Source organism: Aptenodytes forsteri, unplaced genomic scaffold (genome assembly GCF_000699145.1).
Source record: "Aptenodytes forsteri isolate BGI_AS27 unplaced genomic scaffold, ASM69914v1 Scaffold15, whole genome shotgun sequence".
In the NCBI taxonomy this organism is placed as follows: Eukaryota; Metazoa; Chordata; class Aves; order Sphenisciformes; family Spheniscidae; genus Aptenodytes; species Aptenodytes forsteri.
The window spans coordinates 23629657-23655074 of record NW_008795129.1 but is presented as its reverse complement, the minus strand read 5'-3'; the positions used below and the strand labels follow the sequence as shown (position 1 = coordinate 23655074).

The 25418-nt window shown below is 51.0% G+C and overlaps 1 protein-coding gene across 1 annotated transcript in view; it reads left to right on the top strand.

The window, feature by feature from the left end:
* Positions 1-25388, top strand: part of FAM53B (family with sequence similarity 53 member B) — a 34266-nt gene extending 8878 nt beyond the window's left edge. The window contains exons 3-4 of the mRNA XM_009277948.1: positions 3016-3740; positions 24170-25388. Of these exons, the coding sequence (XP_009276223.1) occupies positions 3016-3740; positions 24170-24499 (1055 nt within the window). The 3' untranslated portion in view covers positions 24500-25388. The remainder of the gene's footprint in view (positions 1-3015; positions 3741-24169) is intronic.
* The last annotated feature ends 30 nt before the right edge of the window (positions 25389-25418 follow it).

Genomic DNA, 25418 nt, shown 5'->3' with positions numbered 1-25418 from the left:
AAAATCCAGAAGTAAGATGCTATTTCATCCAAAGACACTAACAGCCAAGAAGGACCTGTTTAACCGGGGGAAGAGCCCCTTGTGCCACACTTACAGCATGCTCTGGTTGTAAATGTTCTCCTATCATTTTTCCAATAGGCAAAGGAGAGTTTTCCAGTGAAGCAGCTCACTTACAAACCGACGGGTTCTCATGTTGGGTTTTATCCTGGAACAAATTACTGCCTCAGGGTAAACCGAGTTGACGTTTGTAATGTAAGAAAATTAATACATGCTTAACTGCAGCAGTATTAATGGCTCCACTGCAGTTATCGTTATCAGCGTGCTCAGGATGTGAATCTTAGTCTTAAAAAATTGAACAGAAAACCAGCCGCTTTTTCTCAATAAGGCTTTCCTGAGTCCTTTAATTACACCCTCAGCCCTTCGATTACCCCATTTTCAATTTGTTTTGGGGCAAACAGTTTTCTGTTTGCACTGAAAAACATTTTCTGGGTTATCTGGTAGTTTGGGACCAGTCAGTGGTGCTCAGGGGCTTGGGGGGGCCATGCTGTGCCAGGGTCTCCTCCTGGGGTGCCCTATACAACCCCTCTGCCCTGCCAAAAATACAGCTCCCACGGTGCAAGGGGAAAAACAAATAACCCCAAGCTGGTGCTGGGGATAACGGTGCGATTACTGGTCTCTTTGCAAGGTTTGGAAGATTTATAGCTGTTTGTGCCGAAGCAGGGGTGAAAGAGGAAGGTGTCCCGTATCCTCCTCGCCAAGGCCTTTTGTACAACGTGACGTCTCCGACCGGAGGATCATGGCAGCTTGCCATGAAAAATCAGCTTCTATTTCTGTTTCTTTTGTCTGCTGACCTGACCCAAGAAATCTCTCTGCTGGCAGTATAATAAGGAGGGGAAAATAATAAAGATCTAAGTGTAGATGTAATTGTTTAGTGCAGATTTCTCACTTTTCATTGTGTTTATTAAAATGAGGACAGCGACAGATAAAATGTCTTGTGGTTATTGAGGGCAGAGCCAGGCTGTTTGTGGCTGGAGCTGTTACAGCAGCAGCTGGATGCAGGGAGAAATGGGAAAACTGGCCAAGAGTGGTGTAAGGGGCCCCAAATCTGATCTCCTGACTTGAAACCGAGCCCTGGTCGGAAGTGTTCTGCACCATTGCATCTTCCCTATCAGGCTGGCACCTACAGCTGTGGGCTGGTGTACGGCTCTTAATTCGTCCTTCAGTTGCCTGAGTGGAAAAACCCCCAAACCCCTAAAAAATATTGCACGATTTAGATACGATCATATGAAACTTCGCAGCGACGGTTAGCTAGCATGGTTTGCCTCTGTTTTCAGCAGCTGACAACAAAAACAGTCACCAGAGAAGGTCTGTTGGATGATTACTTTTTTCCATTGCGGCAGCTGATGGGGTTGTCCTACCATGGTTTTCCTGTTGAGCGTCAACAGTATATCTGCAGAGAGTCCCATTCGTCTGTGCAGCCTGCACTGGGAAGCCAGACCTTGATGATACTTTGCTTTCTTCTTTTATTGTGAGCAGGACCGTGTGCGGGAATGAGATCATCACCCTCAATCCTCTCTTTTGACACAGTCATTAGTGGCATTTCTGAATATAGCTGTAGCCAGGTTTGCAGTCTTCCTATGTGGAGCTGCCCGTAGCCATATACATTTCAGCCCGTGGCCTCTGGAGGTGCAGGTTTCTCGGAGCTTTACCCAGGCACTGCAAAACCCATCTGATAAAAGGAGTATCTTTATGCCAACCCCGAAACCATGCAACAGGTCACCACTGTCTTTTGCTGTGCTGCATTGGAAGACTGTTAATGCAAGCCAAATTTGCAGGAGGAACAAATTCCTGTGTAAACAAGCTGAATGAAAGAGAGAGGGAGAAAATGTTAAAAAAGTGTGTTTAAAAAAAAAAAAGTGAACCTATTAAGCGATTTGGTCCTTTAAATAAATGCTTCAGCGTTAGTTTGTTACAGAAATGCAAGCAATTGGCTGTGCTAGGTACGACTGGGATTTTCAAGGCAACCCCAAAGAGATGCTAAGCCCAGGTTGCCGCAGAAGGGTAGGAGGGTGTGGGTACCCGGTTCCCGTAGCACTTTCCTGCTCTGTGTGGGTAGCCAGGCAGGTGGGCACCTGGGCCAGAGCACCCAGGTGGCCCCAGATTTGGGGGACGGAGGGGAGGTGGCCGATGAGCCTCCCAACAGGGACCTAAGAACAGCATCTTGCAAAGAACTGCTGGAGGTTTATCGTCCATCTATTATAGCATCAGCCATCTTAGAGCTTATTATGTGCACTGACTTTTGTTAGACACAGTATCTTTGGGTCGGCTTGGAATAGATGCTCAAAGCCTTAGTGGGGATAAGTTAGTTTAATTGGAGCAATGCTGTTTTAGCAACAGCTGAGAGCAGGACAGCCCGATGGGTGTCGGGATGGCTTTTGGTTTCCTGTAGACTCTGATGACCTTGTTGGGATTTCTGTGCTCCGACAGGCCGGGGGGGGGCACTCCCCGTTCTGTTAGGACCATCCCAACTGCTATCTCATCTCCTTTCTGGTGTTTTGTCCCCCGAGGTCCATCTCGCCCCAGCGGTGCTACAGCTTTGTGCTCTTCACTTCCAGTTTTTGTGAATGTCTCAGGCAATTATTGATTGTGGAGCCCAGGACAAACCACACGCGTCTGAGACATGATTTAGCACGGAGATAAGGCAATGGCCATACCATTTTATATTGCTGAATTTCCCTTAGCTAGTGCAATCTGGATATTCAAAGGCATGTTTTTATCTTCTTCTAGCAGTTTTGCTCCTGCTGTGATTATCACTTTGTCTCTCTCTCTCTCCATCTACACCGCAGCAACCACTCTGCTGGCAGTTCGGAAAACCATATTCCAAGAGTTAATTAATTTGTACTGGAAAATGTCCCATATGCTACTCTTTTTGTTTATGGATGTAGAAAGTGAATTGCAGAATTAATTAACACTAATGCCTGTGCGTGTGTGGTTTTTTTCTCCTTTCTGAACCAGAAAATGACAGATGGAGAGATCTCAGCAGGAAATGTCCACTTCAGCTCGAGCAGCCGGGCGCCAGCATCTGGGACTGCTTGTCGGACAAGGGCAAGGAGGGCTCGCGCTGGCCGAGGGAGACGGCCAGCACCTGCTCCGTCACCAACCTGATCAAAGACCTCAGCCTCAGCGACCCCCACGGCAACCCCTCAGCCCCCCCCAGCAAGCGCCAGTGTCGCTCGCTCTCATTTTCGGATGAAATGTCGAGCTGCGGGACCTTGTGGAGACCCTTAGGCTCGAAGGTTTGGACCCCGGTCGAGAAACGGCGGTGTTACAGCGGGGGGAGCGTGCAACGCTACTCCAATGGCTTTGCCACCATGCAGAGGAGCTCAAGCTTCAGCCTGCCCTCGCGGTCCAACCCACTCTCCTGTGAGCATCCTGCCCTCAGCAGCCGGCTGGGATGCCAGCTAAGGAAATCGGCTACTGGTGGGCACGGAGGAGACCGGGTGGACATGCAGAGGTCTCTCTCCTGCTCACACGACCGCTTCTCCTCCTCGGAGTACTGCTCACCCTCAGCAAGCAGCACGCCTGCCTCCACGCCGGAGCTGGAGCGACGGGCTGGTGGGCTCTCCCGAAGCCGTTCACAGCCCTGTGTCCTGAACGACAAAAAGGTCGGGGTCAAGCGACGGAGACCAGAGGAGGTTCAGGAGCAACGGCCCTCACTGGACCTCGCCAAGATGACCCAGGTAAGAGGCGATGGTGCTGTCCCTGCGAGGGCCCTGCAGACAGGGCTTAGCAGTGAGGTGATGCCGTTCTCTGCTTTGCTAAAAATCCTTTAGCATCCTCCTGAGGTGGGTCTGTGGTGTGCAGAGTAACACGGATGTTATGGGGAAGCACAACCTTCTGTCCAAGCAGGAAACCCGTTCCCCTGCAAATGGATTTCTTTAATAAATCCCTGCATTTCTGTTCTGCACTGATTTTTCCACACTGAGTCCACTGTGTCGTTGTTTGCTCCTGGCATGTGTTTCAAGCAGGAATACGTTAAACCCCACATTTTTGAGTTCAGGAGAGAGGAGCCCTGAGTCTGCTGTGAGGAGGTGAAGGCAGCACCCCAAGGCACCTAGCCCTGGCTCCGTCAGGAGCCGAATTCATACTGCTACGGGCTTTACTTACTGTTAGCCTCTGTAATTTTCCACTCTGGAGATGTTATCACGTTTCATTTTCAGTTGCAAACACAGAGCACAACCTCCCTCTTCAATCTGCCGTGCAAAGCCAGATAACAGATCTGAAGTGCGAATCGGGGAGGATTTTGCTCCTGGGTCCTCTCCCTGCAAGACCAAGTGACTGGACCAAGTGAGAGCCAAAGCGAGAGGCTGCATCGAAGGACAGTGGGAGCAGCATTTCCATTTCACGCTCATAAGATTTCTTTTTCTGCTGTTTTATGATTTGACATTTCCCACATCAATAATTTATAGTTGTAAAGTCAATGACAACACCAGCTCTGTGTGGGATGGAGATAGCGGCGGGTCTGAAGACCCCAGGGCTCCTGCTGTGGGAGCAGGGGGTTTGCCCTGGCTGCTTCCCAGGGCGGGCTGTCACCTTCTGCCAGCCAGAAAGCTTCCCCCGTCGTTTCGGTTCGATGTGGTCACCTTCTGTACAGTGCTGCTGTGCTTCATCCCAGAGGCAACCGTGTTGGGAGCATCTGCCCTGATTTTCTTTGTACAGCCGCAGCCAGCAAAGCCCGCTTGATGCAAGGCATCCTCTTGTTCGCAGGGAAACTGCTGGCAGGAATTCATCGGGTGGTGTGGAGAAACAGCCATGGTGTTTCTCCCCTTGCTGTTCCCCAGTGAGGTGACATCCAACGCTCTATGTGCATTTTCCCCTCTTACAAGAACACGATGTTTTATGGCGTTTCATGCCTGGCAGTGCAGAGGGTGTTTGAAGGAGTGCAGCGGTGCTGGAGGAAGAGATGGACTTCTCCTCCTCCAGAGGAGCTTAGAGGATAAAATGGGTGAGGGAATCACATATTTGGGTGATAGCAGGGGAAAAACACGAGGGTTGCTCTCGTCTTTTGATAAACCACGCCAGCAACGTTTAATATGCTAAGCTTATTTTATTAACTAATAAGCTGGACGGGCAGTAAAAACAACTTACACATGTTATTATATTTTACTAGCTGCAGGTTGGAATAGCACAATTGTCCCCTCCTAATTCTCTCTGTAGAAGCAGCCACTCGTTGCTTCACCCGTATGTGCAGTGCAGGATGTCCCGTAAGCCCATGCGGGAGTTCCTGGCAAACCAAAGCCTGCAAAAGACCCAAACTGCCTCAAAACCGGTGGTGGGGAGGGTGAGGCTGCCCCTTCACTGCCTGCCTTCCTGCCCCTGCCTGGAGCCCACAGGCACGGAGCCCCATGAGCTGCCGCCGCGGGGAGGGGGCAAAGGTGACTGTCCCCAGATTGGTGTCAGACATGCGGGGAGCAATGCGAAGCAATGGCCACGTCCCTCCAGCTTGCTCAGAAAGTGGCTTCACCACTTGTTCCCAGGCAGCTCCTCACTTTAAAACCAGCATGTTAAAACTGCCTTTGCCACCGCATGCTGATGACTGCAGGTTTCCTCGAGTCTCTGTTACTAACCCGCTGGCGTGAGAGAAGGTCCACGGCTGTGGAAATGGGTCAACCAGGTGCATTTGCTGGTGCCCATGGTGCAGAGCGGCCAGGGAAAAAGGGGGAAGGATGCAGCCCCAAGCGCAGATGCCGGGGCTGGGAAATGGGCTGCTCCTCTTTCTGCGTGCCCAGCAGTGGCCAGGGAAATCTTCCTCATCCACATTTCCTCCGACGGCATTTTCTGGGGCTGTATTTGGAAATGTAAAGCGTAACTTGCATTTGTACTTCACGTGGGGCTTTGCATACACACAGAGGCATGTGTGCAAAGGTTGATGAGGAGCCGTGCAAAGGGTCATGTTTGCGTATCACTGGGTTTTGTTGCATCGGGGCAATTTGGCATGGAGACATGTTAGTAGCATGTGTGGTTGTGTGGGTGCACAGGTAACAAAATCCAATGCAATATCTGTGCGCGCGGAGCCGGTTGTGCACGTGCCAGCGAGTATCTTGGTTCAGTTGCCCACTGGGGTGTCTGCTTGCCGTGACCAGTGGTTTGGTCTTGCAAGGCTGAACGTGCCAATCATATCCCTCCAGACAAGCTGCTCAGTACCTCGGGAGGAGGTGGAGGTGATCATCAAGACCTTTTGGGATGAGACCAAAACATTGAATGAGTTGCAAAGCCTCGGTATGATGCACGTGTGCCCCAGCTGCATCTGCTGGAGTGCTCACAGCTGAACAAAGGGAAGAGATCAAAGGGACGGGACTATTTTTATTCACCTGGCTATTCTGAGAGCCTGTGCCATGGTTACCGTCTCCGAGCGGTGCTTGCACCATGGTAAGGTGAGCATTTCAGTGGTTCTGGGAGGGCAGAGCAGAAGTCATCTGCTCTTCTTTGCTCATCGCTTCACGCTGGGCCAGCTTGCAGGGGCACCAAAGGAGAGCATGGAGGAGCAGGGATCGATCTTCCCATGGCCGCAGCTGTGGCAAGCTCTGAGGCTTTGATCCCTCATTAAAAGAATTAATGAGTTTATGCCAATGAAATGAATGAAATGCCAGTGAAGCCTTTTTTTTCCTTTTTTTCCAAAGGCTCCTTGTGATTTTCTGCTCTTTAATTGCCAGCCTTTGCAAACGAAGGGCATGGAGGCAGTGTGGCAGGTAGGGCAGACCCTCAAACGGATCCCACTGGTGGGGATGCAGCCCCAGTGCAGCTCCGAGCAGATGGGGCATCACGTCCAGCTGATTTTGCTGTGAGTGCTCCGCTCTGCAGACTTTGGGGAATAAAAGACTTGCGCTGGGGCCTGGAAAGCCTCTTTTTGTAGCTGGTCTTCCAGCCTGGTGAGCCCACAGATGCTCCTTCCTGGCTCCCTTGGTGCCCATCGGGGGTTTAGTACCAGCTGTAGCTCATCTCCAGCCCTTCCAGGTCCCTGCTGAGGTCTGCATGAGGCTTCGCAGGCACAGCATGCCTGTGCACTTGGTTCAGTCCCTTCTCTGAGGAACAGAATCGCAGGTTAGGATCGCATCCTGCACCTCTTAACCCACCTCTTTGGGTTGGTCTTGGCCCCAGCAAAACAGTCTAAACAAGAGCAACCCTGACAGCCGAGTCCCCACATTGGCTCCTGCGTTGGACGGCTCTCCATCCCACATCCCCACGGCAGGGACCCTGTGGGGTACAGGGGTGCCCCCAGCACAGGCGGAGGATGCGGCTAAAGGATCTAACAGATCTCAGCATCTGGCTGTCAGACTTGTGTGTCAGACCTGTGTATTAGGGGCTAATACATGAGTAAAGAAGGACTGACACAAACCTGCCTAAGACCCAGGTTCAGAAGAATGAAGGTACAGCAAGGCCCGGCAGGTTGCCCTTCTTGAGCATACTTGGGGAGCACAGAAGGCTTGGATCCTGCCTGGAGACCTCTCTGGACCACTGGGAGCTGGGCCACTGGCTCCCACAGACCATGCACTCAGAAGGGGGTCTTGCTTTCTGTCCCCCCTGGCAGCCTCGGGGTGTCATCCCTTCCCCAAATCCCTAACCATTTGCAAGCCATTCTTAAATCCTCTCACCAGGTTAATCTGAAGTGAGCTTCACGATTTTCAGCCGTCAGCGGAAACGTGGAAGAGAAGCAGTAAACAGAAATGGGCTGAGAAGTGGGGATGGCACAAACAAGTGCTCGCAGTTACAAAATAGCCAGGATGCTAAAAGCAGTAGCGTGTCACCGGAGCAGATGTAATCGAATTTCAGAAGGGCTGTGGGCTGTGTGGCAGTAGCTGTTAGGCAGGAGAGAGGTGCAGACCCTCCTCTCCACACAGCACTCCTGGTGCTGCCTGGGGTCTCTGCAGGAGGTCACCGCCTCCGGGAAGGGTGCCTGCAGATGCTTTTTGTGCTGATGTATAAGGTTCATGCGATGGATAGGGAAGGAGGAGAGTGTCCAGGCTCTGGTTTCCACCTTTCGGGAGGAAAAGGTCTGACGGGTGGTGCAGAGCCACAGTGGTGGGCGAGGGGGGCTGCACACAGTGCAGTCCTCGACTCCCTCCTCAGTCCCTCCCCAGCCTTGCATTCCGGCCCCGTGTGGGACAGGGGACACGACGAGGAGACAGCGGGACCTTGAGGCTTGAAGCAGAGCTCACAGCTGGGCTGGATCAGTGTTTTCCAGCATCTCTGTCCTTCAGCTGCTCCCTCAAGGCTCCGGTGAGGCTCTTGTAGGACATGGATGGACATCTTCACCCAGAGATGTGAGACAGACACATGCGTTTCCTTTGCAGTAGATGTGCCTGAAATTGCTGGCTTACAACTGCAGAGTTAACTAATTTAATTATCCCAGCCGGACCAACTGAGCGCTTCAGCAGTTAGGCTAAGCCTATCCAATAAGCTTTGCAAAACTCAACTGTATCAGATGGCAAATCTGACCAAAATATTTCACCAGGTGGGATCCTTGGGGCAGCCACGAGCTGCTGGCTCTGCCCGCAGGGCGCTGAAGCCTGGCAGTGGCACCGGTGCTCCTGGCACAGCACTGACCTTCCTTACCCTCCAAGGATGCCATGGGGCAAAGATAGCTTCTCCATTGCGTCAGACCAAGGGGGAAAGTTTGTCAGCTGGGAAACAGAGGGCTCGGCCAGGGAGATCCCAGGGGGTCAGCGGGAGCTTCCCTTTCCCTCCAGTGGATGCTAAGCCCAGGTGCACATTTATAATTTGGATAGCCATGGCTTTGGCACAGGCAAGTGACCCAAGGATGACAAAAAGCTAATCACTCATATGTCCGAAAGCAGCTCAGTCCATGTTCCTGGAAAACCTGCAGCTTGAGGAATAGTTGTGTTTTCTCTGGCTACTGTCCTCCCCATCAAAAAATCCCCCAAAGCGAGACAGTGACGCCTGAGCACCCTGTGTTACTCAGCTACCCTCAAGCATGAGATTAGACAAAAATAGTTGTTGGGGTGGTTCATGCTCTGCAAGAACCGGTATGATAAAGAAAGGGTCCTGAAGCCCTGTGCTGTGAGGCATGGGCACTGTAGGAACGAGGAGGGGATTCTCTGGGTGCAGCATCTCCCCCCGTGCTGGTGGCAGTGAGAGTGATGGGCACCCCCCCTCCCATCCCCTCCTCGCCTGTTGGTCCAGGCTGGGTGGCCAGGGCCACTGCCAAACGCCCGGCGGTTGCTAGCACCAACAACCAACAACACTGTCACCAAGGAACTCTGCAACTGGGATCCAGCCCAAGGCACGTCCCGTGGAGCATCCCCAGTTTCCAGGGAGGAAACCCAGCTGGGTTCGGGTGCCCATGGCAGCGGGTGGATCCCCGAGGCAGGGATGTGCTGCTGGGTTTTGGACAGCAGGGCTGTAGCAGAGTGGGAAGAAAGCAGAGCTGGGAGCCGTGCAAGGGCCAAGGTTTTCGTAGCTATTCAGTTATGAAAAGCAGTGCTGGCAGACTGCTCTCCGCGTGGGAGGACTGGCACAGAGGGATGAGCAGGATTAGGCAAGTTACGGTGAGCATTCTTGCCTTTGGTGGGGCGGGCTTTCGGGGCGTGGGGCATGGTCAGAGCCCTCCCTGGGACGGGAACGCTGTGAAAACCAGCTAATTCCTCATGAGCAGTGGGAGATGGGGAATAAGCATGCTCGAGAAAACCCTGCAGGTTTGGGTATTCCCTCAGGCTGCTTTTAGACCCTCTCTAGGAAAGAGACTGGAAAGTAGGTGCTTTCGGATGAAGAGCTGAAGTAATGGCAAGGTGTCCGCATGGCTGCACGTGTCCTCTAGTCTGGCTTTGTACGGGGTACAAATGGCTTGTGTGCAATGGTCTTTGTGATTCAAAGCAAAGGAAGGCCAAAGTGTCCAAACTGGGCTTTCCAGTAGACCTCAAAGCATTTACTTTACAGATGGGGAAACTGAGGCACGGGGCACGCTGTGAGTCCCTGTGCACTAATGGCAGAGCTGGGAACCGAGCCCGGGGTGCTGGGTGCCAGATCAGCATCTGGCTCTGGCAGCAGATCGGTTAATTTTTTGCTTATGCTGGTGACCACATGTGCTTATAGGCCTGAAACCCTGTACCATAATCAAAATAAAAATAATTTGACCTGAAAGAAATGTTTTCTTTATACCAGGAAGGATATTTAGGCCAGGCAGGAGGGGAGGGAGCCGCTCCTGGAAGCAATTACATGGCCACATAACTGGGCTAATTAAGAAAGAGACCTAAATGTTAAAGTTCTTCTGGGAGGGAAAATACTTGGGAAAACATTGCCTTTAGTTCCTCAAAATCCTGCGTTTGTCTCCTCGCTCTGCTATTCCCATAGCACAGAGAGGGGCGGTGAGCCCACATCGCTCCCCTTCTTATTTACTTATACGGCACCAAAGCAGAGAGGCTTCAACTTCAGGCAGAAACTAAACCGTGAGCACAGTTGTTGAAATAGCAACAATTTTTAAAAGCCACAGCACTGTGAAAATCCTTCTGCTCTTTTTAAATGCACACCAATGCTATGCTTTGTGCCCCTTTGCCTTCAAACTGGGTATAAACCCAGCAGGACACACTCAGGCGAGTGGGTGACAATGATGTGTCATTTAATTATCCCCAGTGTCCAGAGGCAGGTCTCTGTTCTTCACCTCAAGCAAGGAGGGTTTGGGTACCAGGGAAGCTGCCTGGCTTCTGTGACCACCCTTGTGCCCCTTAAAATGAGGACATCAACCATCCTCTCATTTTGGTGCAGGGCTTGGGCTTGCTTTCCAACTTCAGCTTTTATTCCCCCTTGCCACGTGAAGCACAAGCCCAAGGAGGACAACATCCAACCTCTGAAATCCTGGCAGTTGTTCTGACAGCATGTTAATTAATCTCACGGCAGCGTGCTCTCCTACCTAGGAGCAGTGCTCTCGGTCTCGCAGCTCCGGGGACAGTGTCTGTACCCACGGGCTGTGATCAGAAATGGTCGGGATCAGAGTTTTCCATGAATTGGGAGGTTTCTCAAAGAGCTGGTTTTCTTTTTCTGATGCGGGTGCACCTAAAAAATATGGGAGATGAGCAACATTGCAAAGGTGGCAGGAGGTGGCTTGGACCCTGGCTGTCTTCCTGGCTGGGTTGATTTCAGCAAGAACGGGTGGTTTCATTCTTTGCAAGGCATTAGGAGAAGCTGGCTGGGCATATTAGGTGAGAAAAATGGATTTTCTAAAAAAAAACAGAGTCTGCCAGAGATGCTGTGTGGTGGAGAGACACCTCCATAGTTTTCCTCTCCCATGGTCTGGTGCAATTCTGCTCCAAAGGGTGCCTTGCTGTGCTGGTGACCTGGGGACTTGCCAGCTATCTCCCACCTCCGGATCCGCCGCTTCCCGACGTCTCTGTGTCGACATTTCCTGGAGGATTTGGGGTGCTGTGTGCCAAAACGCTTTGTGGAAGTATGAACGCTGGGTTTGGTGGCTTGTCTGTGTCATCTACGGGAAGCCGAGCCATGGGCCAACCCTGATGTTGGCGTGTGTGTGCTGGCTGAGCAGATTGCTTTCCTTCACACAGGCTCTGGGGAGCTGCAAGGGAGACGTAACATGTCTGTCACACCAACGATGGCCGCCCTGAATGAGAATTTGGAGTCATCCCCAGCAATGGCAAAACGAGCCCTCGCTATCTCTTGCGCATTCTGTTTCCTGCCTTATAAAATTTTGATATGGCTGTTACTGAGAGATTTTAATTTGTGTTAACACATTTCCAAATGCAGCTATCCTTTTTACAGATGTTTAAGTGAATCATTTACATATATCTATGAAAAAAATTTTATATATATATGTGCGTGTGTATATATGTATATATATATTTCTTCAACCCCAGCCCTGTTCCCTGCAGCGTGCAACTCCAAGCAGGGGCAGCCCTGGCTGGAAATGGAGGATGGTCTTGTAGTGTTTGGAAATACAACTTGCCATGGAAAGAAAGGCACAAATGTCTTTGTGGCATGTAAGCCGTAGCACCGTTGGCAATAATTGTCAGACGTGATGTGAGATACTGGTTCCTGCCAGCTGTAAGTGCACTGCTATGGTCTGTGCACTGGTAATAAATGAAGACCTGGGGTTGTCACCTGTGCCCCATTTCTGATGGCTCCACAAGATTTTGTCTTCTCTGTGAACCTTCAAAGCATTTGCAGTTTGAAGAGCTACGTCTCTCGTAACAAATACTGTACTACTGATGTCTTCTCCTCCTGAGTTTTCTCTAACATCCATTTACTTTGCTGCAAGAGTTGTACTCGTGAACACTGAGGAGTCCCAAACAGCTAGCAAACTACTTCTCCTCCTCCATGAAGTTCCTTATTATGTAGTATAGCGTATAGCATATAGGACAGAGAGTAGTTGCTATAAATCAAATAAGGCCATTAAAATACAATATGCCCTTACATCTCCTCGTGGTTATGGAGAGCTTCCCATGGTTATGAATTCACCATAAATAGCTATCTGCCCTGCAGGTGGGCTGTGAAGGTACTGAGAGGGTACTGGCAGCAGTGGACACCAGCTTAGAAGGTGGTGAGGATGAAGCACTGGGTGTGCGTGATAAGGAAGAGCTATAGAGAAGACTTTGTGCCTGAAAGACGCCTGTTATGGGAAGGGTGCTGAGATGTTGGAGCCGGGTACAACGGGACTATTTACGTTGTGTGCTGGCTGCTGTAGACAGAGAGTGCCATTCATGGGGTGACTTCACCGTCCTCCGAGGAACATGTGCCTTCGCAGTATGGAGTCATCTGCACCAGGTATCACAAGAGCGTCCTTTTGAAATGTGGATGGGTGGTTCTTGTGTTTTTCAGGATTAAAATCAGCTTCAGCCTAGGCTGGAGATCCAGAGGAGTGGGGTGTGTAATGCGCTTGATGGTTGGGAGCCAGGCTGTCCCCTGCCTTGTTGTCCCCTCCAAACTAAGGAATAATGGCAGTTTCCATGAGGACCCATGCACGAAGGAGCTCGTACACTCCCAAAGCTGAAGTAAACAGCCCACAAGCTTGGAAATGTTTCAGGCTGGTCTTGATGCTGAGTGGGGAGGAGTTTCAAACTGCAGGATGGGAGAAGTGACCTCTCCTCTCCGACCACCCAGCTCTTTCCTTGAAGGGTAAAATTCTCTACATTTTCACATAAGAAGATTTTCTGTTTAAATTTCGGCAGTTTTCAGGCTTGCTGGTGGGGGTGGGAGGGGCGGCACCGATCTCGGTTGGCATCAGCACCCACTCGAGCCAGTGGCAAATATTGCCAAAAGGTAGTGACAGGTGAAAAACTGGAGGTTTTAAATTCCAGACGTATCCCAGGAAATAGTTTGCTATTGATGTAACTTCTGAGACAGATTCCAGCTTCCAAGCCCCAGTGTTTTTTAAATAAACACAAATGAGAGCCTGCAAAGGTCAATTTGTGGCTTGGTGGGAAAAAGCCTTCGGTTCAGGATGAAAAGAAAATGACTCGGTTCGGAGGGTGCAGAGGACCTTGGAGGCCGGCTGGTTTTAACTTTGGCTGCCATCGTTATTCATTGCCCTGGTATTTTTTTATTTAAAAACACAAGTGGTTGAAAAAAATTCAAGTCAATATTGGAAATTAGGCTTATAATGATGTTTACTCCTGGCATGAACTGTTAAGGGTTTTTTTTCCCTCCCTTTTCCTTTGACAAACAATTCTCCGTATTCGTTGAAGTATAGCAAACCTCGTCTCGGCTACCTCGTGTCCACCGAGGCAGCGTAGACCAAGTGGCACTCATTGAAGTTGCCCACTGGCGCAAGCCCACATTGCTGACATCCTCCTGCCTGCGACGCCAGGGAGGATGCTCGTATGCTGCGAGGAACTTCACCCTGAAATATTTCCGTTGCTTTCAGAGATGTTTTGCATCAGTTTTTCCCTAAGCTGCGCTAAAAATAAAAGCTTTTGTTGGGCATCATAGATTGGTCTGATCTTAAGAGTTTTATCAGGTCCAAGTGCATATACTTTTAATGTATAGAGGGCAATACGTTAAGAGGAATGGATGCTTTTGAAATTAAGGCACTGGACTGGAACTCATATGCCTCAGCTCAGTTCCTGCCTCCTCTGCAAATGTCCTTCAAGCAGAGTTTCCCTGCCTCAGTTTCCCAAATGGAAAAATGAAGGCAATGCATTTTTTCACCTACCCCTGTCCATAAGCTCCTGAGGCCGTGCCAGCTCGGGTGGGATGTAATTTGGGTGCTACCCACAGCAATAAAACCTTGCTCTTAGGTACCGGGTCATATCGCTGCCAGAAGTAGCATGCAAAAAAGATCCATCTCCCTATAAAAGGCTGATTTGTTGGTGCAGCTCTGGAGTGACCATTTCAGGCAAGGTACTTCGGTATAGTCAGAGGATGCGTGTAGGAGGTAATTTATTGTAGCAGGCTCTATTTTAGTTACCCGACAGAGCTTTTAATAGCAATAACGTGTAATGCAATGACATCCATTGTTTTGATTTTACAGTCACAACAGTCCCATCTACCCCAGTTATAAATCTGTGACTCACCAAACACAATGGGCTGAAAATAAATTCAGCTGTGGAAGCAGAAATGGGCTGTGCCCAGGGACGTGGGAGTTTCTGCCATGAAATCACTTTTCCAGCGTGGGTCGGGACTTGTGCGTGTGGATGGGCTCCTCCGGCATCATCCCTCACCTGGACAAGGGGGGTCCAAGTGCCCAAGGGCCCTGTGGTACCGAGGACCATGCACTGCCGCCCCCTGCTCCTGGCTCCATCCCCTGCTCCCGGCTCCATCCCGCCATGGGGTCCAGGGACGCGTGGTCAGGTGTTGCCCCCTTGTTCACTCATGGGAGGACAAGGCTGGAAACACAAACAAAGCTTGGCAGTGTCTGTCCCAAACACACACAAAATCTGATTGTATCCCGAAGATGAAGATGCGCATCTGATTCACCACATGCTGTTTAACCCTCCAGTGCCCAGGCTCATACGCTACGTGGACCCAAAGAATGTCTTTGATAAAGCACAGAGATTCATGCTTGAATCAATTGACATGCTCGAAAGAGTCAGCCAAAAGCGGTTGTTCACGCTGTTTTAAAAAAAAAAACACCTAAACCCCAGCACTCCAGGAGATTTCCAGGCTTGCTCCTCCCTCCCACGGTTCAGGTGAATGCAACAGTGGCAGGATTTGCAGACAGTAGTCAGATTTTTCTCCCCTCGAAGGTGCTTCATCTATCACATCTTCTTCTGCCAGAGGATGTCGGAGGCATTCGAAGGATGGAGCAGGGTGCAGATTTTGGATCTGTGGCTAAGGCCAGCGCAGCAGTGGGAACAGCTCCTTTGGGCACAGGGAAACATGGCTGTGGCCTCCTGGGCAGCTGGTGGTTTTGTAGAAAATATTTTTTCAATGCAAAATTTTAGTAGTGATGGTCAGAAGTTACTTGGGAGTCTCTTGCCTTGCAAAACTCTCCCAAAGCATTTCAGAAAGCGACACTAAATAAACCAGGAGGGCAGTTCAGTTTTCTTTTCAAGAGAAAGATGCTTGGGATTAGCCTGAAATGGAGACTGTGTCAGAAAAGTGATGTGTACTTCAAGTCTGCATTTAATTTTCAGGAGGCCACAGTGCTGGGTGTGGCAGTGGGTGCAGGTGCCCATGGTGGGAGGTGGCTTCGGCTGCCCCGGGTAGCACCCATGCATCATACAGGGGGGTCTGCCCTCCACTTGGCGTGTCCAGCTTGAGTGGTTTTATCACCTGCTCCCTGGGTTTTCTGCCTGTTTTCATCATGGGGCTGCTGCCTGCCTCACATTCAAGGCATGGGGATCAATTGGTATTTGCTCAGCGCTTTGAGGATGTTATTTGGAGGATGGTGACTTGCCGCATGCCGCCTGCGCACCATAAATCACCGTGTGAGCCATTGCTCGTCGCAGGTCCCGTCTCCAGAGGGAGGTACCCCAGGTCCCAGCTTGAGCTTGGAAAAACTGAGCCAGAGGCCGTGCCTGGGCTGGGGAGATGCTTGGTGGGTTTTCCCCGCCAAGATGAGACGGGAGCAATCCCAGCCATTGAGCACCCACTTAGGAAATGATTCCTTAGGAGCAGTTATGGATACATGACTCCAGATTACTTACTCCCCTCGCATTTTTAATCCAACCCAGCAATAATCTGATGCCTAGGGAAAAACAGGGTGGATACCATTATCACCTTAAATTAGTCACTGTGTGCTAAGCCTGCTCCCTATGTGTTGCAGGAGGTGAGATGCTGGCACAGGGGACTGTTTGGGATTAAGTGCACCCTTGCACCTCCTGCCTCACATTTGATGTCCCAGGTTTACACACCGCAGTGCTGCCTTTCCATAAATTCTGGTTTATGGTCATCCATGGCATGATTTTATCCCTTTACCGGCTGGTGGTTTCTTTAACAGCGCTGCTGATGCTATGAGATGCTCCACACCTGCAGCCATCCCAATTCTTCATCACTGTGGTCCGTCCTGCTCTGCATCTCCTTGGCGCGGAGGACACAGTGTCCTGCTGCATTGATATCATCCCAATGGGGAGTCACCTATTTGTCTCAAGCACTTTGGGGCATATATTAATCAAAGTGCTGGTGCAAATACAGGCTTCATGTCACTGCCAGGGAGGTGGTGTCAATGAGGTGACACTGTCCCTGTGCTGGTGACAGGATCGGTGTGGGACGTAATGCCGGGCATCCGCTGGTACTGCTATGTGAATTATAGCAGGAGAAGTCAGGTGGAAGTGTTCAGCTGGAGCAGGTTTCCACTGAAATGGGCTGATTCAGTGAATTGAGAGAGTTGCAGAAAGCGTTTTGCTAAAGGAAGTTTGGTTTTAATTTCTATAAGGTCTTGCTTTATAATTTAGGGCATGAAGTGAGACCACAGTAGTAGAATAGAAATATTATTTCTGCACTGAAAATGATGCAAATAATATGAAAATGGTATAGGGCTGAGATTCTCAAAAAATGTGGTTTAAAAAAAATAAAATAATTCCATATTAGTGATGTTTCGTCCTAACTTGGGACAAGTCAAAATACCAGCATCTCTGAATTTCCCCAAAGATGAGCCCCTCCAAACCCTGAAGTTTTGCCAGCTCTGGGGACAAGCCAGGTTCAGGCTCACCATTGCTCATGCCAGAACCACTCCAGTTAAGTCCATCACGTTGCAATAGCGTCATCAGGAGAGCAGCCCGGCCCCGATGCCACCATCTCTGCTAGGCTCTCAGCAGCACTGACCGTGTCGGCATGAGCGCCCTGTGGTGCTCCAAGGATGCTCTGCCACGGCAGGGAGCAGCCTCCGGCCTCCTGGGATGCAGAGAAGAAGCCAGGGAGGCTGCAAAAGGCTAGGCACAGGAGGGATGGACAACCTGGAAATAAATAAATACACAGTAATCGCTCATGGGGCTGCCTAATGACCTGAGCGAATGGATTTCTCTAGCTCATAGCGAAGGGTTCAGTGTCTGTTAGTGAAAATATTTGTTCTTGGCAGGAAATGAGGATTTCCTCCAGTTATTGTTATGAATGGGAATGGGCCGGGAGGCTGTGCTGGGGCCAAGTCCCCCCATGCGGGATGCTGTACACGGGTGGGACAGTCAAGCCCCAGAGAGCATCACTGCTCTCTGATTCCATGCATAGACATGCCTGCTGTATTTCTCTGTGCTTTCTGGGATACGTCTCTCCAGCATCTCCCTGGGGCTCTGTAGCACCACAGGGGTTCCCATCGGTGGGTTATATAACAGCTTTTTCTTTTGCATTTGGGAAAACCCACTAAAAATCCTCACTGTTGTTGGGACAGCTAGAGAGCTCCAAAGATGAGCAAAACTGCAAGTAATACCAAATTAACTCTACAGGATCCAAACGCAGCACTAATATTAATGACTTAAAGCCTCCTTCTTGCTTTTTTTTGGTTTGTTTGTTTAATACTGTGGTGTGAAGCAGCTTGGTAGGATAATAGATATTTCTATGCCTGCTCGTGAAAGCTGTTTTTCACACCAAACAGAATAAAAGCAAAATTATCTGCTAAAGCTGTAGACTTCCAACGTACCATCTAAGCACTGGTGCCTGTTATTGCAGAAGTAGGACTGGGGCTATGTTAATATTCTTCTTCATTAGCAGATGAGAAGGGGAAGAGCCAAGAAGGCAGACCCTGAAAACAAGGGCAGCATCGTGGTACCCGCCAGGAGCAGCATGGGGAGCCATCCCCTCTGTACAGGGGATGCTGCTGCAGGCAAGCTCTGCAGCACGTCGGCCTGACGAAGGGGACAGGGGTGCCTGCAAATTACTCAATGCCTCCATAGATAAAATCTAAAAAAAAAAAAAAGAGCGGATGAGTTTGAGCTCCCTGACGTGGCACCACTGCGTATAACCCAGCTCTGGCTCCGCACCAGGCACATGAGCTCCTTTTGCATTTCCTATACCCCATAACTGCCTCCTGTGTTTTCCTTCCTCAGGTATTTCAGTTATTTCTTTCCCGACACTTCATTCATTGCTCAGAGGCTCTTTCTGCGGGAGGACAGGGTTGGTGTAAGACCCACGTCTCCCCCCCCCCGATGGCAGTGTTGATCTTGGAAGCCAGTGCTGCTGAGCCGCATGCAGCAGTGGTCGCCAGCGCTGCTTGGGGCGAGACAGCCACATCTCCCGCTTTTTGGGGAGGCCAAACAGCCGCAAGTGGGGTGCTGGTGAGACCTGTCTGGGGCACCTGCCGAGCCGGTAATGTGCATGGCCGGTGAGCGGCCCCGGCGCCTGTGCTGCAGCCCGGGGCTGTTGGCAAAGCTCCTGAGATGCTCCTTGTGGTTATAAAGAAGAGAGGTTGGTTATTCCAGCCTCAGGGCTGAGCAGTCCCTGAAGCAGATCTCCTTGCTCTGCCTGGTTGTCATGGTTTAACCTCAGTTACACCTTCCCCAGGAAATTAACTCTATCCCTGCCGAAACCAGGACACTGGTGCAGCTCTCTCCCCATCTCCCTTCCTCCCCTTCCCGCTCACCGGGAAAACAACCTTGGGAGCACCAGCCTGGGGATGGAGTTGGAGAAGATTGTGGGTGCCTTAAACGTGGGGGAGAGCAATGTATGTGTGTGTATATGCCTGGCCTGGATAACAGCAGCTGTTACAATGAAGTTCTGTAGAGCTTTAAAACCAAAGGAAACCCATTTTCTAGTTGCAAGCAGCCGGCCGTTCTCCTTGGCAGCATGGGTGAGCACTTTTCATGACACGAATGCCAGGTAGGACTTTGCCATGATGCAAACGACCAAAGCAGCAGATAACAACCCAGGTTGAAGGTATTTTACAGGAGATGTTTGCCTCCAAGAGTGATTTAAACCTGAGCCAGGCAGAGAAGCCCCCAGCGGAGGTGACTTTGCTGGCTGGTGCTAGATGGGGAGGGCTGGCAGAGCTGCATCGTCCCCGCACGGAGCAGCACCGCTCGCTGCCCACTTCCCCCTTTCCTTCTGGCACCGGCTTACTTTCAGCTTTATGAAGCAACTGTAGCCCAGTGTGCTAACGGGAGGTGATGACAGCTTGGTAGGTAGGGCCGGTGGTGCTGACAGCTTGTAGCGTTACACCTTCCCCAGGAAAATTGCGGCAATCACCTGGCAGGGTGGGGAAAAAAAGTGTTTGCGCAAAAGCCGTGATCACCACAGGGATCATGGTCCTGCTAATATTTATTCTAGCAGATCCACCGTGTTTGTAGGGACGTGTTTCAGGGAAAAGCTCACAGCTGGGTATTTTATGAGGGGAAGAGTAATACAAAGAAATGTTGCTGAGGGATTTCTCCAGCTCACTTGCTGTCGGGGCTGCCAGCCTCCAGCCCCTGTCCCCCGCAGGGACACATGCTCAAGGGGGGGAAGAACCTGCGGAAAAGGATGGATGTCAGGGGTGAGTCAGTTCCCACAGCCTTTCTGGCTTTTAGCCTTGGTCCCCGCATGGTGCAGAGCATCACGAGAGCCCTGCAGGAAGGAGACGTAGCCTGAGCTTGGTCACCACCACGCAAAGGCTTTGCTCTGGAGGTTGGCTGGCAGCCCTGTGGCTCGTTCCGAGTAGCCAAGGGTTTCTTATTTGTATTTTTAAATGATTTTTCAGGTGCTTGCTTTAGTAACTTCTCATTTTCTTTCTCTCCCTGGATTGCCTGGCATCCTGGATTGCTGCAGCTTCGGGGAGAGGTGGGGGAAGATAAACCAACGCCTCAGATGGTCAGAAATGGGTTATTGTGGTTGTGAGCAAAAAGTGTTTTGGGTGGAAGGTACGTTACTGATGCTCGCTGGGTGAGGTCAGATGGCCACAAGCATCTCCCAAAAGCCACCTGTGTCAGATCCGGGAGGATGTCTGGATTCCCATGGTTTCCTTGAGATCAACAGCAGTTGGGATGCCTGCTACCCTTTTCACTCTGGCACTGAAGGACAAGGTTGTGGAGAGGCTCGGAGGGGGCCTGGGGCTGCCTGGCCATGGGGAACAAGCGCCACATTGTGCCACCAAAACTGCTCTTTGGCCGATATCAATAGAGGACTTGACTGCCCGGTTTTGCCAGCTCAGCACTTCAGCACGCGCTAAATTCACCCAATAAATAAAAAATGAGCAGAAAACTCCCGATGGGTTGAGAACAGACGCTGCATTGATGGTCGTGGCTGATTCACCGCAGCTCCATGGCCAGTGCAGGTGATGCTGGCTCGGTTATCACCATCTTGGGGGGACCCTTCCCCAAAATGTCCCTCCCCGCACCCTTACAATGCCGACCCTGGCTGCGCAGCGGCCATCCCCCCTGCTGAGAAGGTGGGGCGTGGAATTTCGTGGCAGCCGGTGCCTGTGAAAACTTGCTTTCCGAGACGAGTGCTGGCAAACCTGCGTCAGAGGGAGTGCCTCCGCCCGGCACCCGCACGTGGCCTTCCTCCACGAGCAGCCTCTGCAGCACTGGAAGCTGCGGGGCTGTTGGAAGGGTTTTTACATCCTCTTACAGGGGAGGTGAAAATATTACCTGGAACGACTCAAGGCTGTATGTGGAAAATGTTGGGTTGCAGCATGTGTGGATTTGAGCAGGGAAAATGAGGCTGTTGGCTTGATTATCTTGCCAAAGCCCAATAAAATGCAAAATTTCCCTGAAAGTCAAGTCCATTCATGGCCGTTGTCCAAGACGTGTCCAAATGTGCAAACACTTTTCATTTGGATGGGAAGAGTGTGCCATGGACCTGTTTAGTTGCTCTCCAGGTTGCACCCTCCTTCATTCGTCATTGCAGGCATCACCCATCTCCTTCTCTGTAGCGCTGTAGAGCATCTTCCATCCTTGCAGGATGCTCTAGCCCATCCGCAGCAGTCCGGCATGCCCGCACCTGGGTTCCGAGCCCAGGGAAATGTCGGAGCCAGGAGATGAGCTTGATTAGCAGAAGAAGAAAAATTAACGTTCTCAGAAGTGCCAGTTTTATTTGTAGAAAGGATTTGCACTTCTGAGAGGGCTGTTGACTTTCAGGAGACTTAGGCTTTCAAGTACCTAAATCACTTTTAGAAATATGCTTGCAAATTTTTGTAAGTACTTAGAAAATATTTCACCTATGTCCTCAGGCCTTCTCCAAGTGCAGTGGTAATTACAAGTTGTCAATTAACCACAATGTGCAGATCTCTGCTTGAAGCTGTTATGCATTCAGCACCTAGAAGACAGACCACATGGAGAGGCATGGCTTGTATTTAAAAGATAGGAGCAGTGAGGACTGAATGCAGTTGGGTTTTTAGAGGACAAATGCCTGGTTTTTCACATGGGCTTGGGACTTGTGGGTTTTTGGAAGGTTTCAGAGACTGAAGGCCATGTGAAATGTAGTCTCCCAGCTTGGGCAGTGGCCAGCTCTTCCTTGGGCAGCAGGAACTTCTCCTTTCAGATACAACAGCCTCTGCGTCATCTCCTGCAACAACTTGTTTTACTGTGATGCGTCATTTAGCGCCGTGCCCAAAGCCTCTCAGCAGCGTGTGGTCAATGGGTATGAATTCAGCACAAGTACCTTGGATTTCTTAAGAAATTATTGGAGTGTGAAGTAGCTGGGGCTTTGACCTGCATCCCTCAGGGGATACGTGAAGGGATGATTTTGCTTCATTTAGAGCCTGGGGTAAGTTATTTTGGTGGAGTTACTCCCAACTTAACTGGATTTGAAACAAAAAAAAACTCAAGCAAATGTGCATAAATTCCCCAGGAACGTTGGTGGGGATGTTTGGAGCAAGGCTGTGTCTTCAGGCTGCATGTTTGGTCATGAACCGTGCGATGGCAGACTCTGCTGGGTACCGACACTCTCCTGGTTACAGGCCAGCTTCAGTCTGGCCCAGGCTCTTGGAGAGAGGGTGTGATGGAAACAGCATGGTGTTTGCCTTCCCCCAGATAAAAGAGACCCAAAGAGCTCTTCTACACCCTCCTGCTATCCCCAGACAACCCAACATCCATGTTAGTTTAATGACATTTTGTCTAACCTATACTAACAGGTTCTGGTGATGCGATTTTACAGCTTTTGGAAATCTTTAGCAGTGCTCCAGGATCTTTATTGTTGGAGACACAATACACCCTCCTACACCCCCCACTTGCTGTCTCCAGCCTAAACCCCACTTTTCCTAAACTGTTCCTTGTAGGTCACCTCGTCTGGACTTACCAACTTCTTGCTGCTCCGGACTCTCAAAGAGCTGCCGGCGTCTGTCTTTGCAGATTTAACCCCACCAGACAGCTTGTTCAAGAAAATACTGACCGATGCCAGGCACTGGTGAAGCCTCTGGGGAATCCCACCTGATCCATATTTCCACCAAGACATGAGCTACCCATAATTTATCATGGAGTGTAGTTTTTATCCTTTAGAGTAGTTTTTCTTCATGTGCCCATCTCCTACAGCCTATAGACAAAATATAAGCCGTGTACCCATGCTGCGATCTTCTCAACACAGAGGTTTCAGCTGACACTAAAAAAGCCTCCCCTAAGATGGGGATCTTTAAAAGCGAGGAATCTCCTAACCCAGAGCCCTGCTTCATTGCAAGTAGGCTTCAGGTTTCATACTGCATGTAAATCCCACATCAGGAAAGGCAAACGTAAGGAAGAGGGAAGCGCTGGACACTCGTGTGCTCATCCCTATTTATCAGTGTGGTTTCTGAGGATTTGGTGGCCACAGATCAGGTGAGCATCTTCAGCTAGCGAGGGGTCTGCCTTCCCCCCGGGTATTTATTGGATGCACATTCAGGCCCATCAGGTGGGACATGGCCAGGCCAGGTGTCTGTGAAGTGAGTGCACCATCGCACACTCACTTTGCACGCTGGCTCTTGCGAGAGGCTTGCACAAGCTGCTGAGATGCTCCACGGTCTTCTCCTGCTCAGAGCACGTGCTCTGCCCCGCAGCCAGTGGGATGGCCACCTTATTTCCATTGGCATTCACTAATTAGCATTTAGTTTGCTCCTTTAAAAAACAACCCGGGTAAAAGGCATGCCCTGTCAGGTAAGCACGTTTGTGGTCAGACGGCATCTCCGAGAGGTTGTGTCTGCTCTGCTGCGAAGGGTTTTGAATGCCTGCAAGCTCGTCGTCATTGTCGGACTTTGAAACCTTTTTGAAGACGTGACAGTACATAAACTAAATCAAGTTTCTGGCCAAGGCAACGAGCCACGGAGCCTCTTCATTATAGAGATGAGGGACAGAGAACTGACCTCGCATGGTCTTTAATAAGGGAGGACGGCCATGAGACATCACAGTGGAGGGTTTAAGCAGCACACAAGCTCCAGCTGCTTAAAGAAGGGGCTGAAGTTTCTCTTAGCTAGTTTAATAAATGGAGTTGTTGGAAACATTCATTTATTTTTGGCAGAACAGCTCTGTACTGCCTTACACGTGCGACTGGGAGGTGCGCAGGGTGGAGGTGGTGATGGGGCCGATCCGGACCAGGGTGGGAGTGTTTTTGATGCCATCGCCTGTTGCAGGGATGGGAGAGGCGCAGGAGCTGCCATGGGTGGGGAGGTGGGGGTTTGCAGCGGCTGCCCAGCTCCCGGGGACCAGGCAGCTGCGAGCTGAGTGTTTCAGCTGATCTGCTTGCTTTCTGCTGGGATGGAGGGGCTCGCAGGTTTTGGGGGCCAAGGGACTCTCGGCTCACCTGGTATAATTTCTAGCCGAGCACAGCTTCAGGATTCCCTCCAGTCCCTGTCCCCACGCCTCTCTCAGCTGCCTCTTTCCCCTTGCCTTTGCAGACCCGCCAGACTTTCAACAGCCTTACCTGCCTTAGTGCCGCGGCCGAGGACGGCTCCCAGCGGCTCCCCGGCCCCCAGCCATGGACCGTGACCCCCCGCTCCCCAGATGTGATGCCGGGCAGGACCCCCGCCTGCACCCCAGTGCCAGAGCCGCCGCGCTCACGGGCCGATGAGCGCCGGGCCAGCAGGGACGACCTCTCCTGCGAGGAGGAGGAGGAGGGTGGCGGGAAGGAGGAGGATGGGGTGGTGTGGCGGAGCGGCGGGACAGGCGCTGAGAGCCTCTTCCAGCTGGATGGCGAGATAGATATTGAGCAGATAGAAAACAACTGAGGAGGGAGTGGGTCCTCTCGCCCCAGGGTCGGGGGGCTGCCAGCAGAGCCGTGGAGGGCTCCCCACTGCCAGCGTGGGGTTTGCGGGGGTCCTGCCACTGCCCCCCTCCTGCCAGCTGGAGGGGACGAAGCAGCTTTGCCAAAATTTCATCAGGTATTTAGAGCAATTTTTGTGCGTGCGTGTGTAAATCTTGAAATTCTTTGTAACTACTGTAGCCAGAGATCAGCTAGTCGGAGGAAACTGCCTGTCCGACTGGGGAAACCAGGCGCAGGGATCGCCAAAAACTTGCATTTAGCGAGTAAATGGCTTATGCCAACATAGGGTTGGAGTTGATGGGGCCAGCCACGCTCCTCTGAGTCCCACCCGTGCTTGTTTATTAGGGGATGCACAAAGAGAAACCACCACCCATGGGACTGGAAAAAGTGGGGGAAAACCAGAATATTGAGATTTTCAAACCGAGTGCTGGCTGGTGGCTGCAGGGGCGGCTGTGGCTCCTTTTCTCCTGCCGCATCCCATTTGGCGCCAGCACCCCCTTTGCTCCCCACGTCCCTGGCAGTGCCGTGAGAAGGAAATCACAAGTGAAGTGTTCTGCTTAAATTTAATAATGGTAAGAGCTGGATTTTTACTTTTTCTTTTTTTAATTTTCCTTTTCCTGATGAGGAATTAAAGGGACCCCCAGCCCACACAGCTCCAACGCGGGGCAGCATCTGCAGCAGCGCTCAGAAGGTGCTGCCCGAGGATGCTCAAATGCCTTTCTTCCTTATTTTTTTTCTTCCCAGTCCCCTCTCTCAAACTCATCAGGAAAAAGCCCCAAACAGTCTTGGCGTCGCCCTCGCTCAGGTTCCCAACACCCAATTTTGAGCGGGGCTGGGCCATTTACCCATTTACCAGCGGCTGTGCCCTCTTTGCCCCCAGGGAC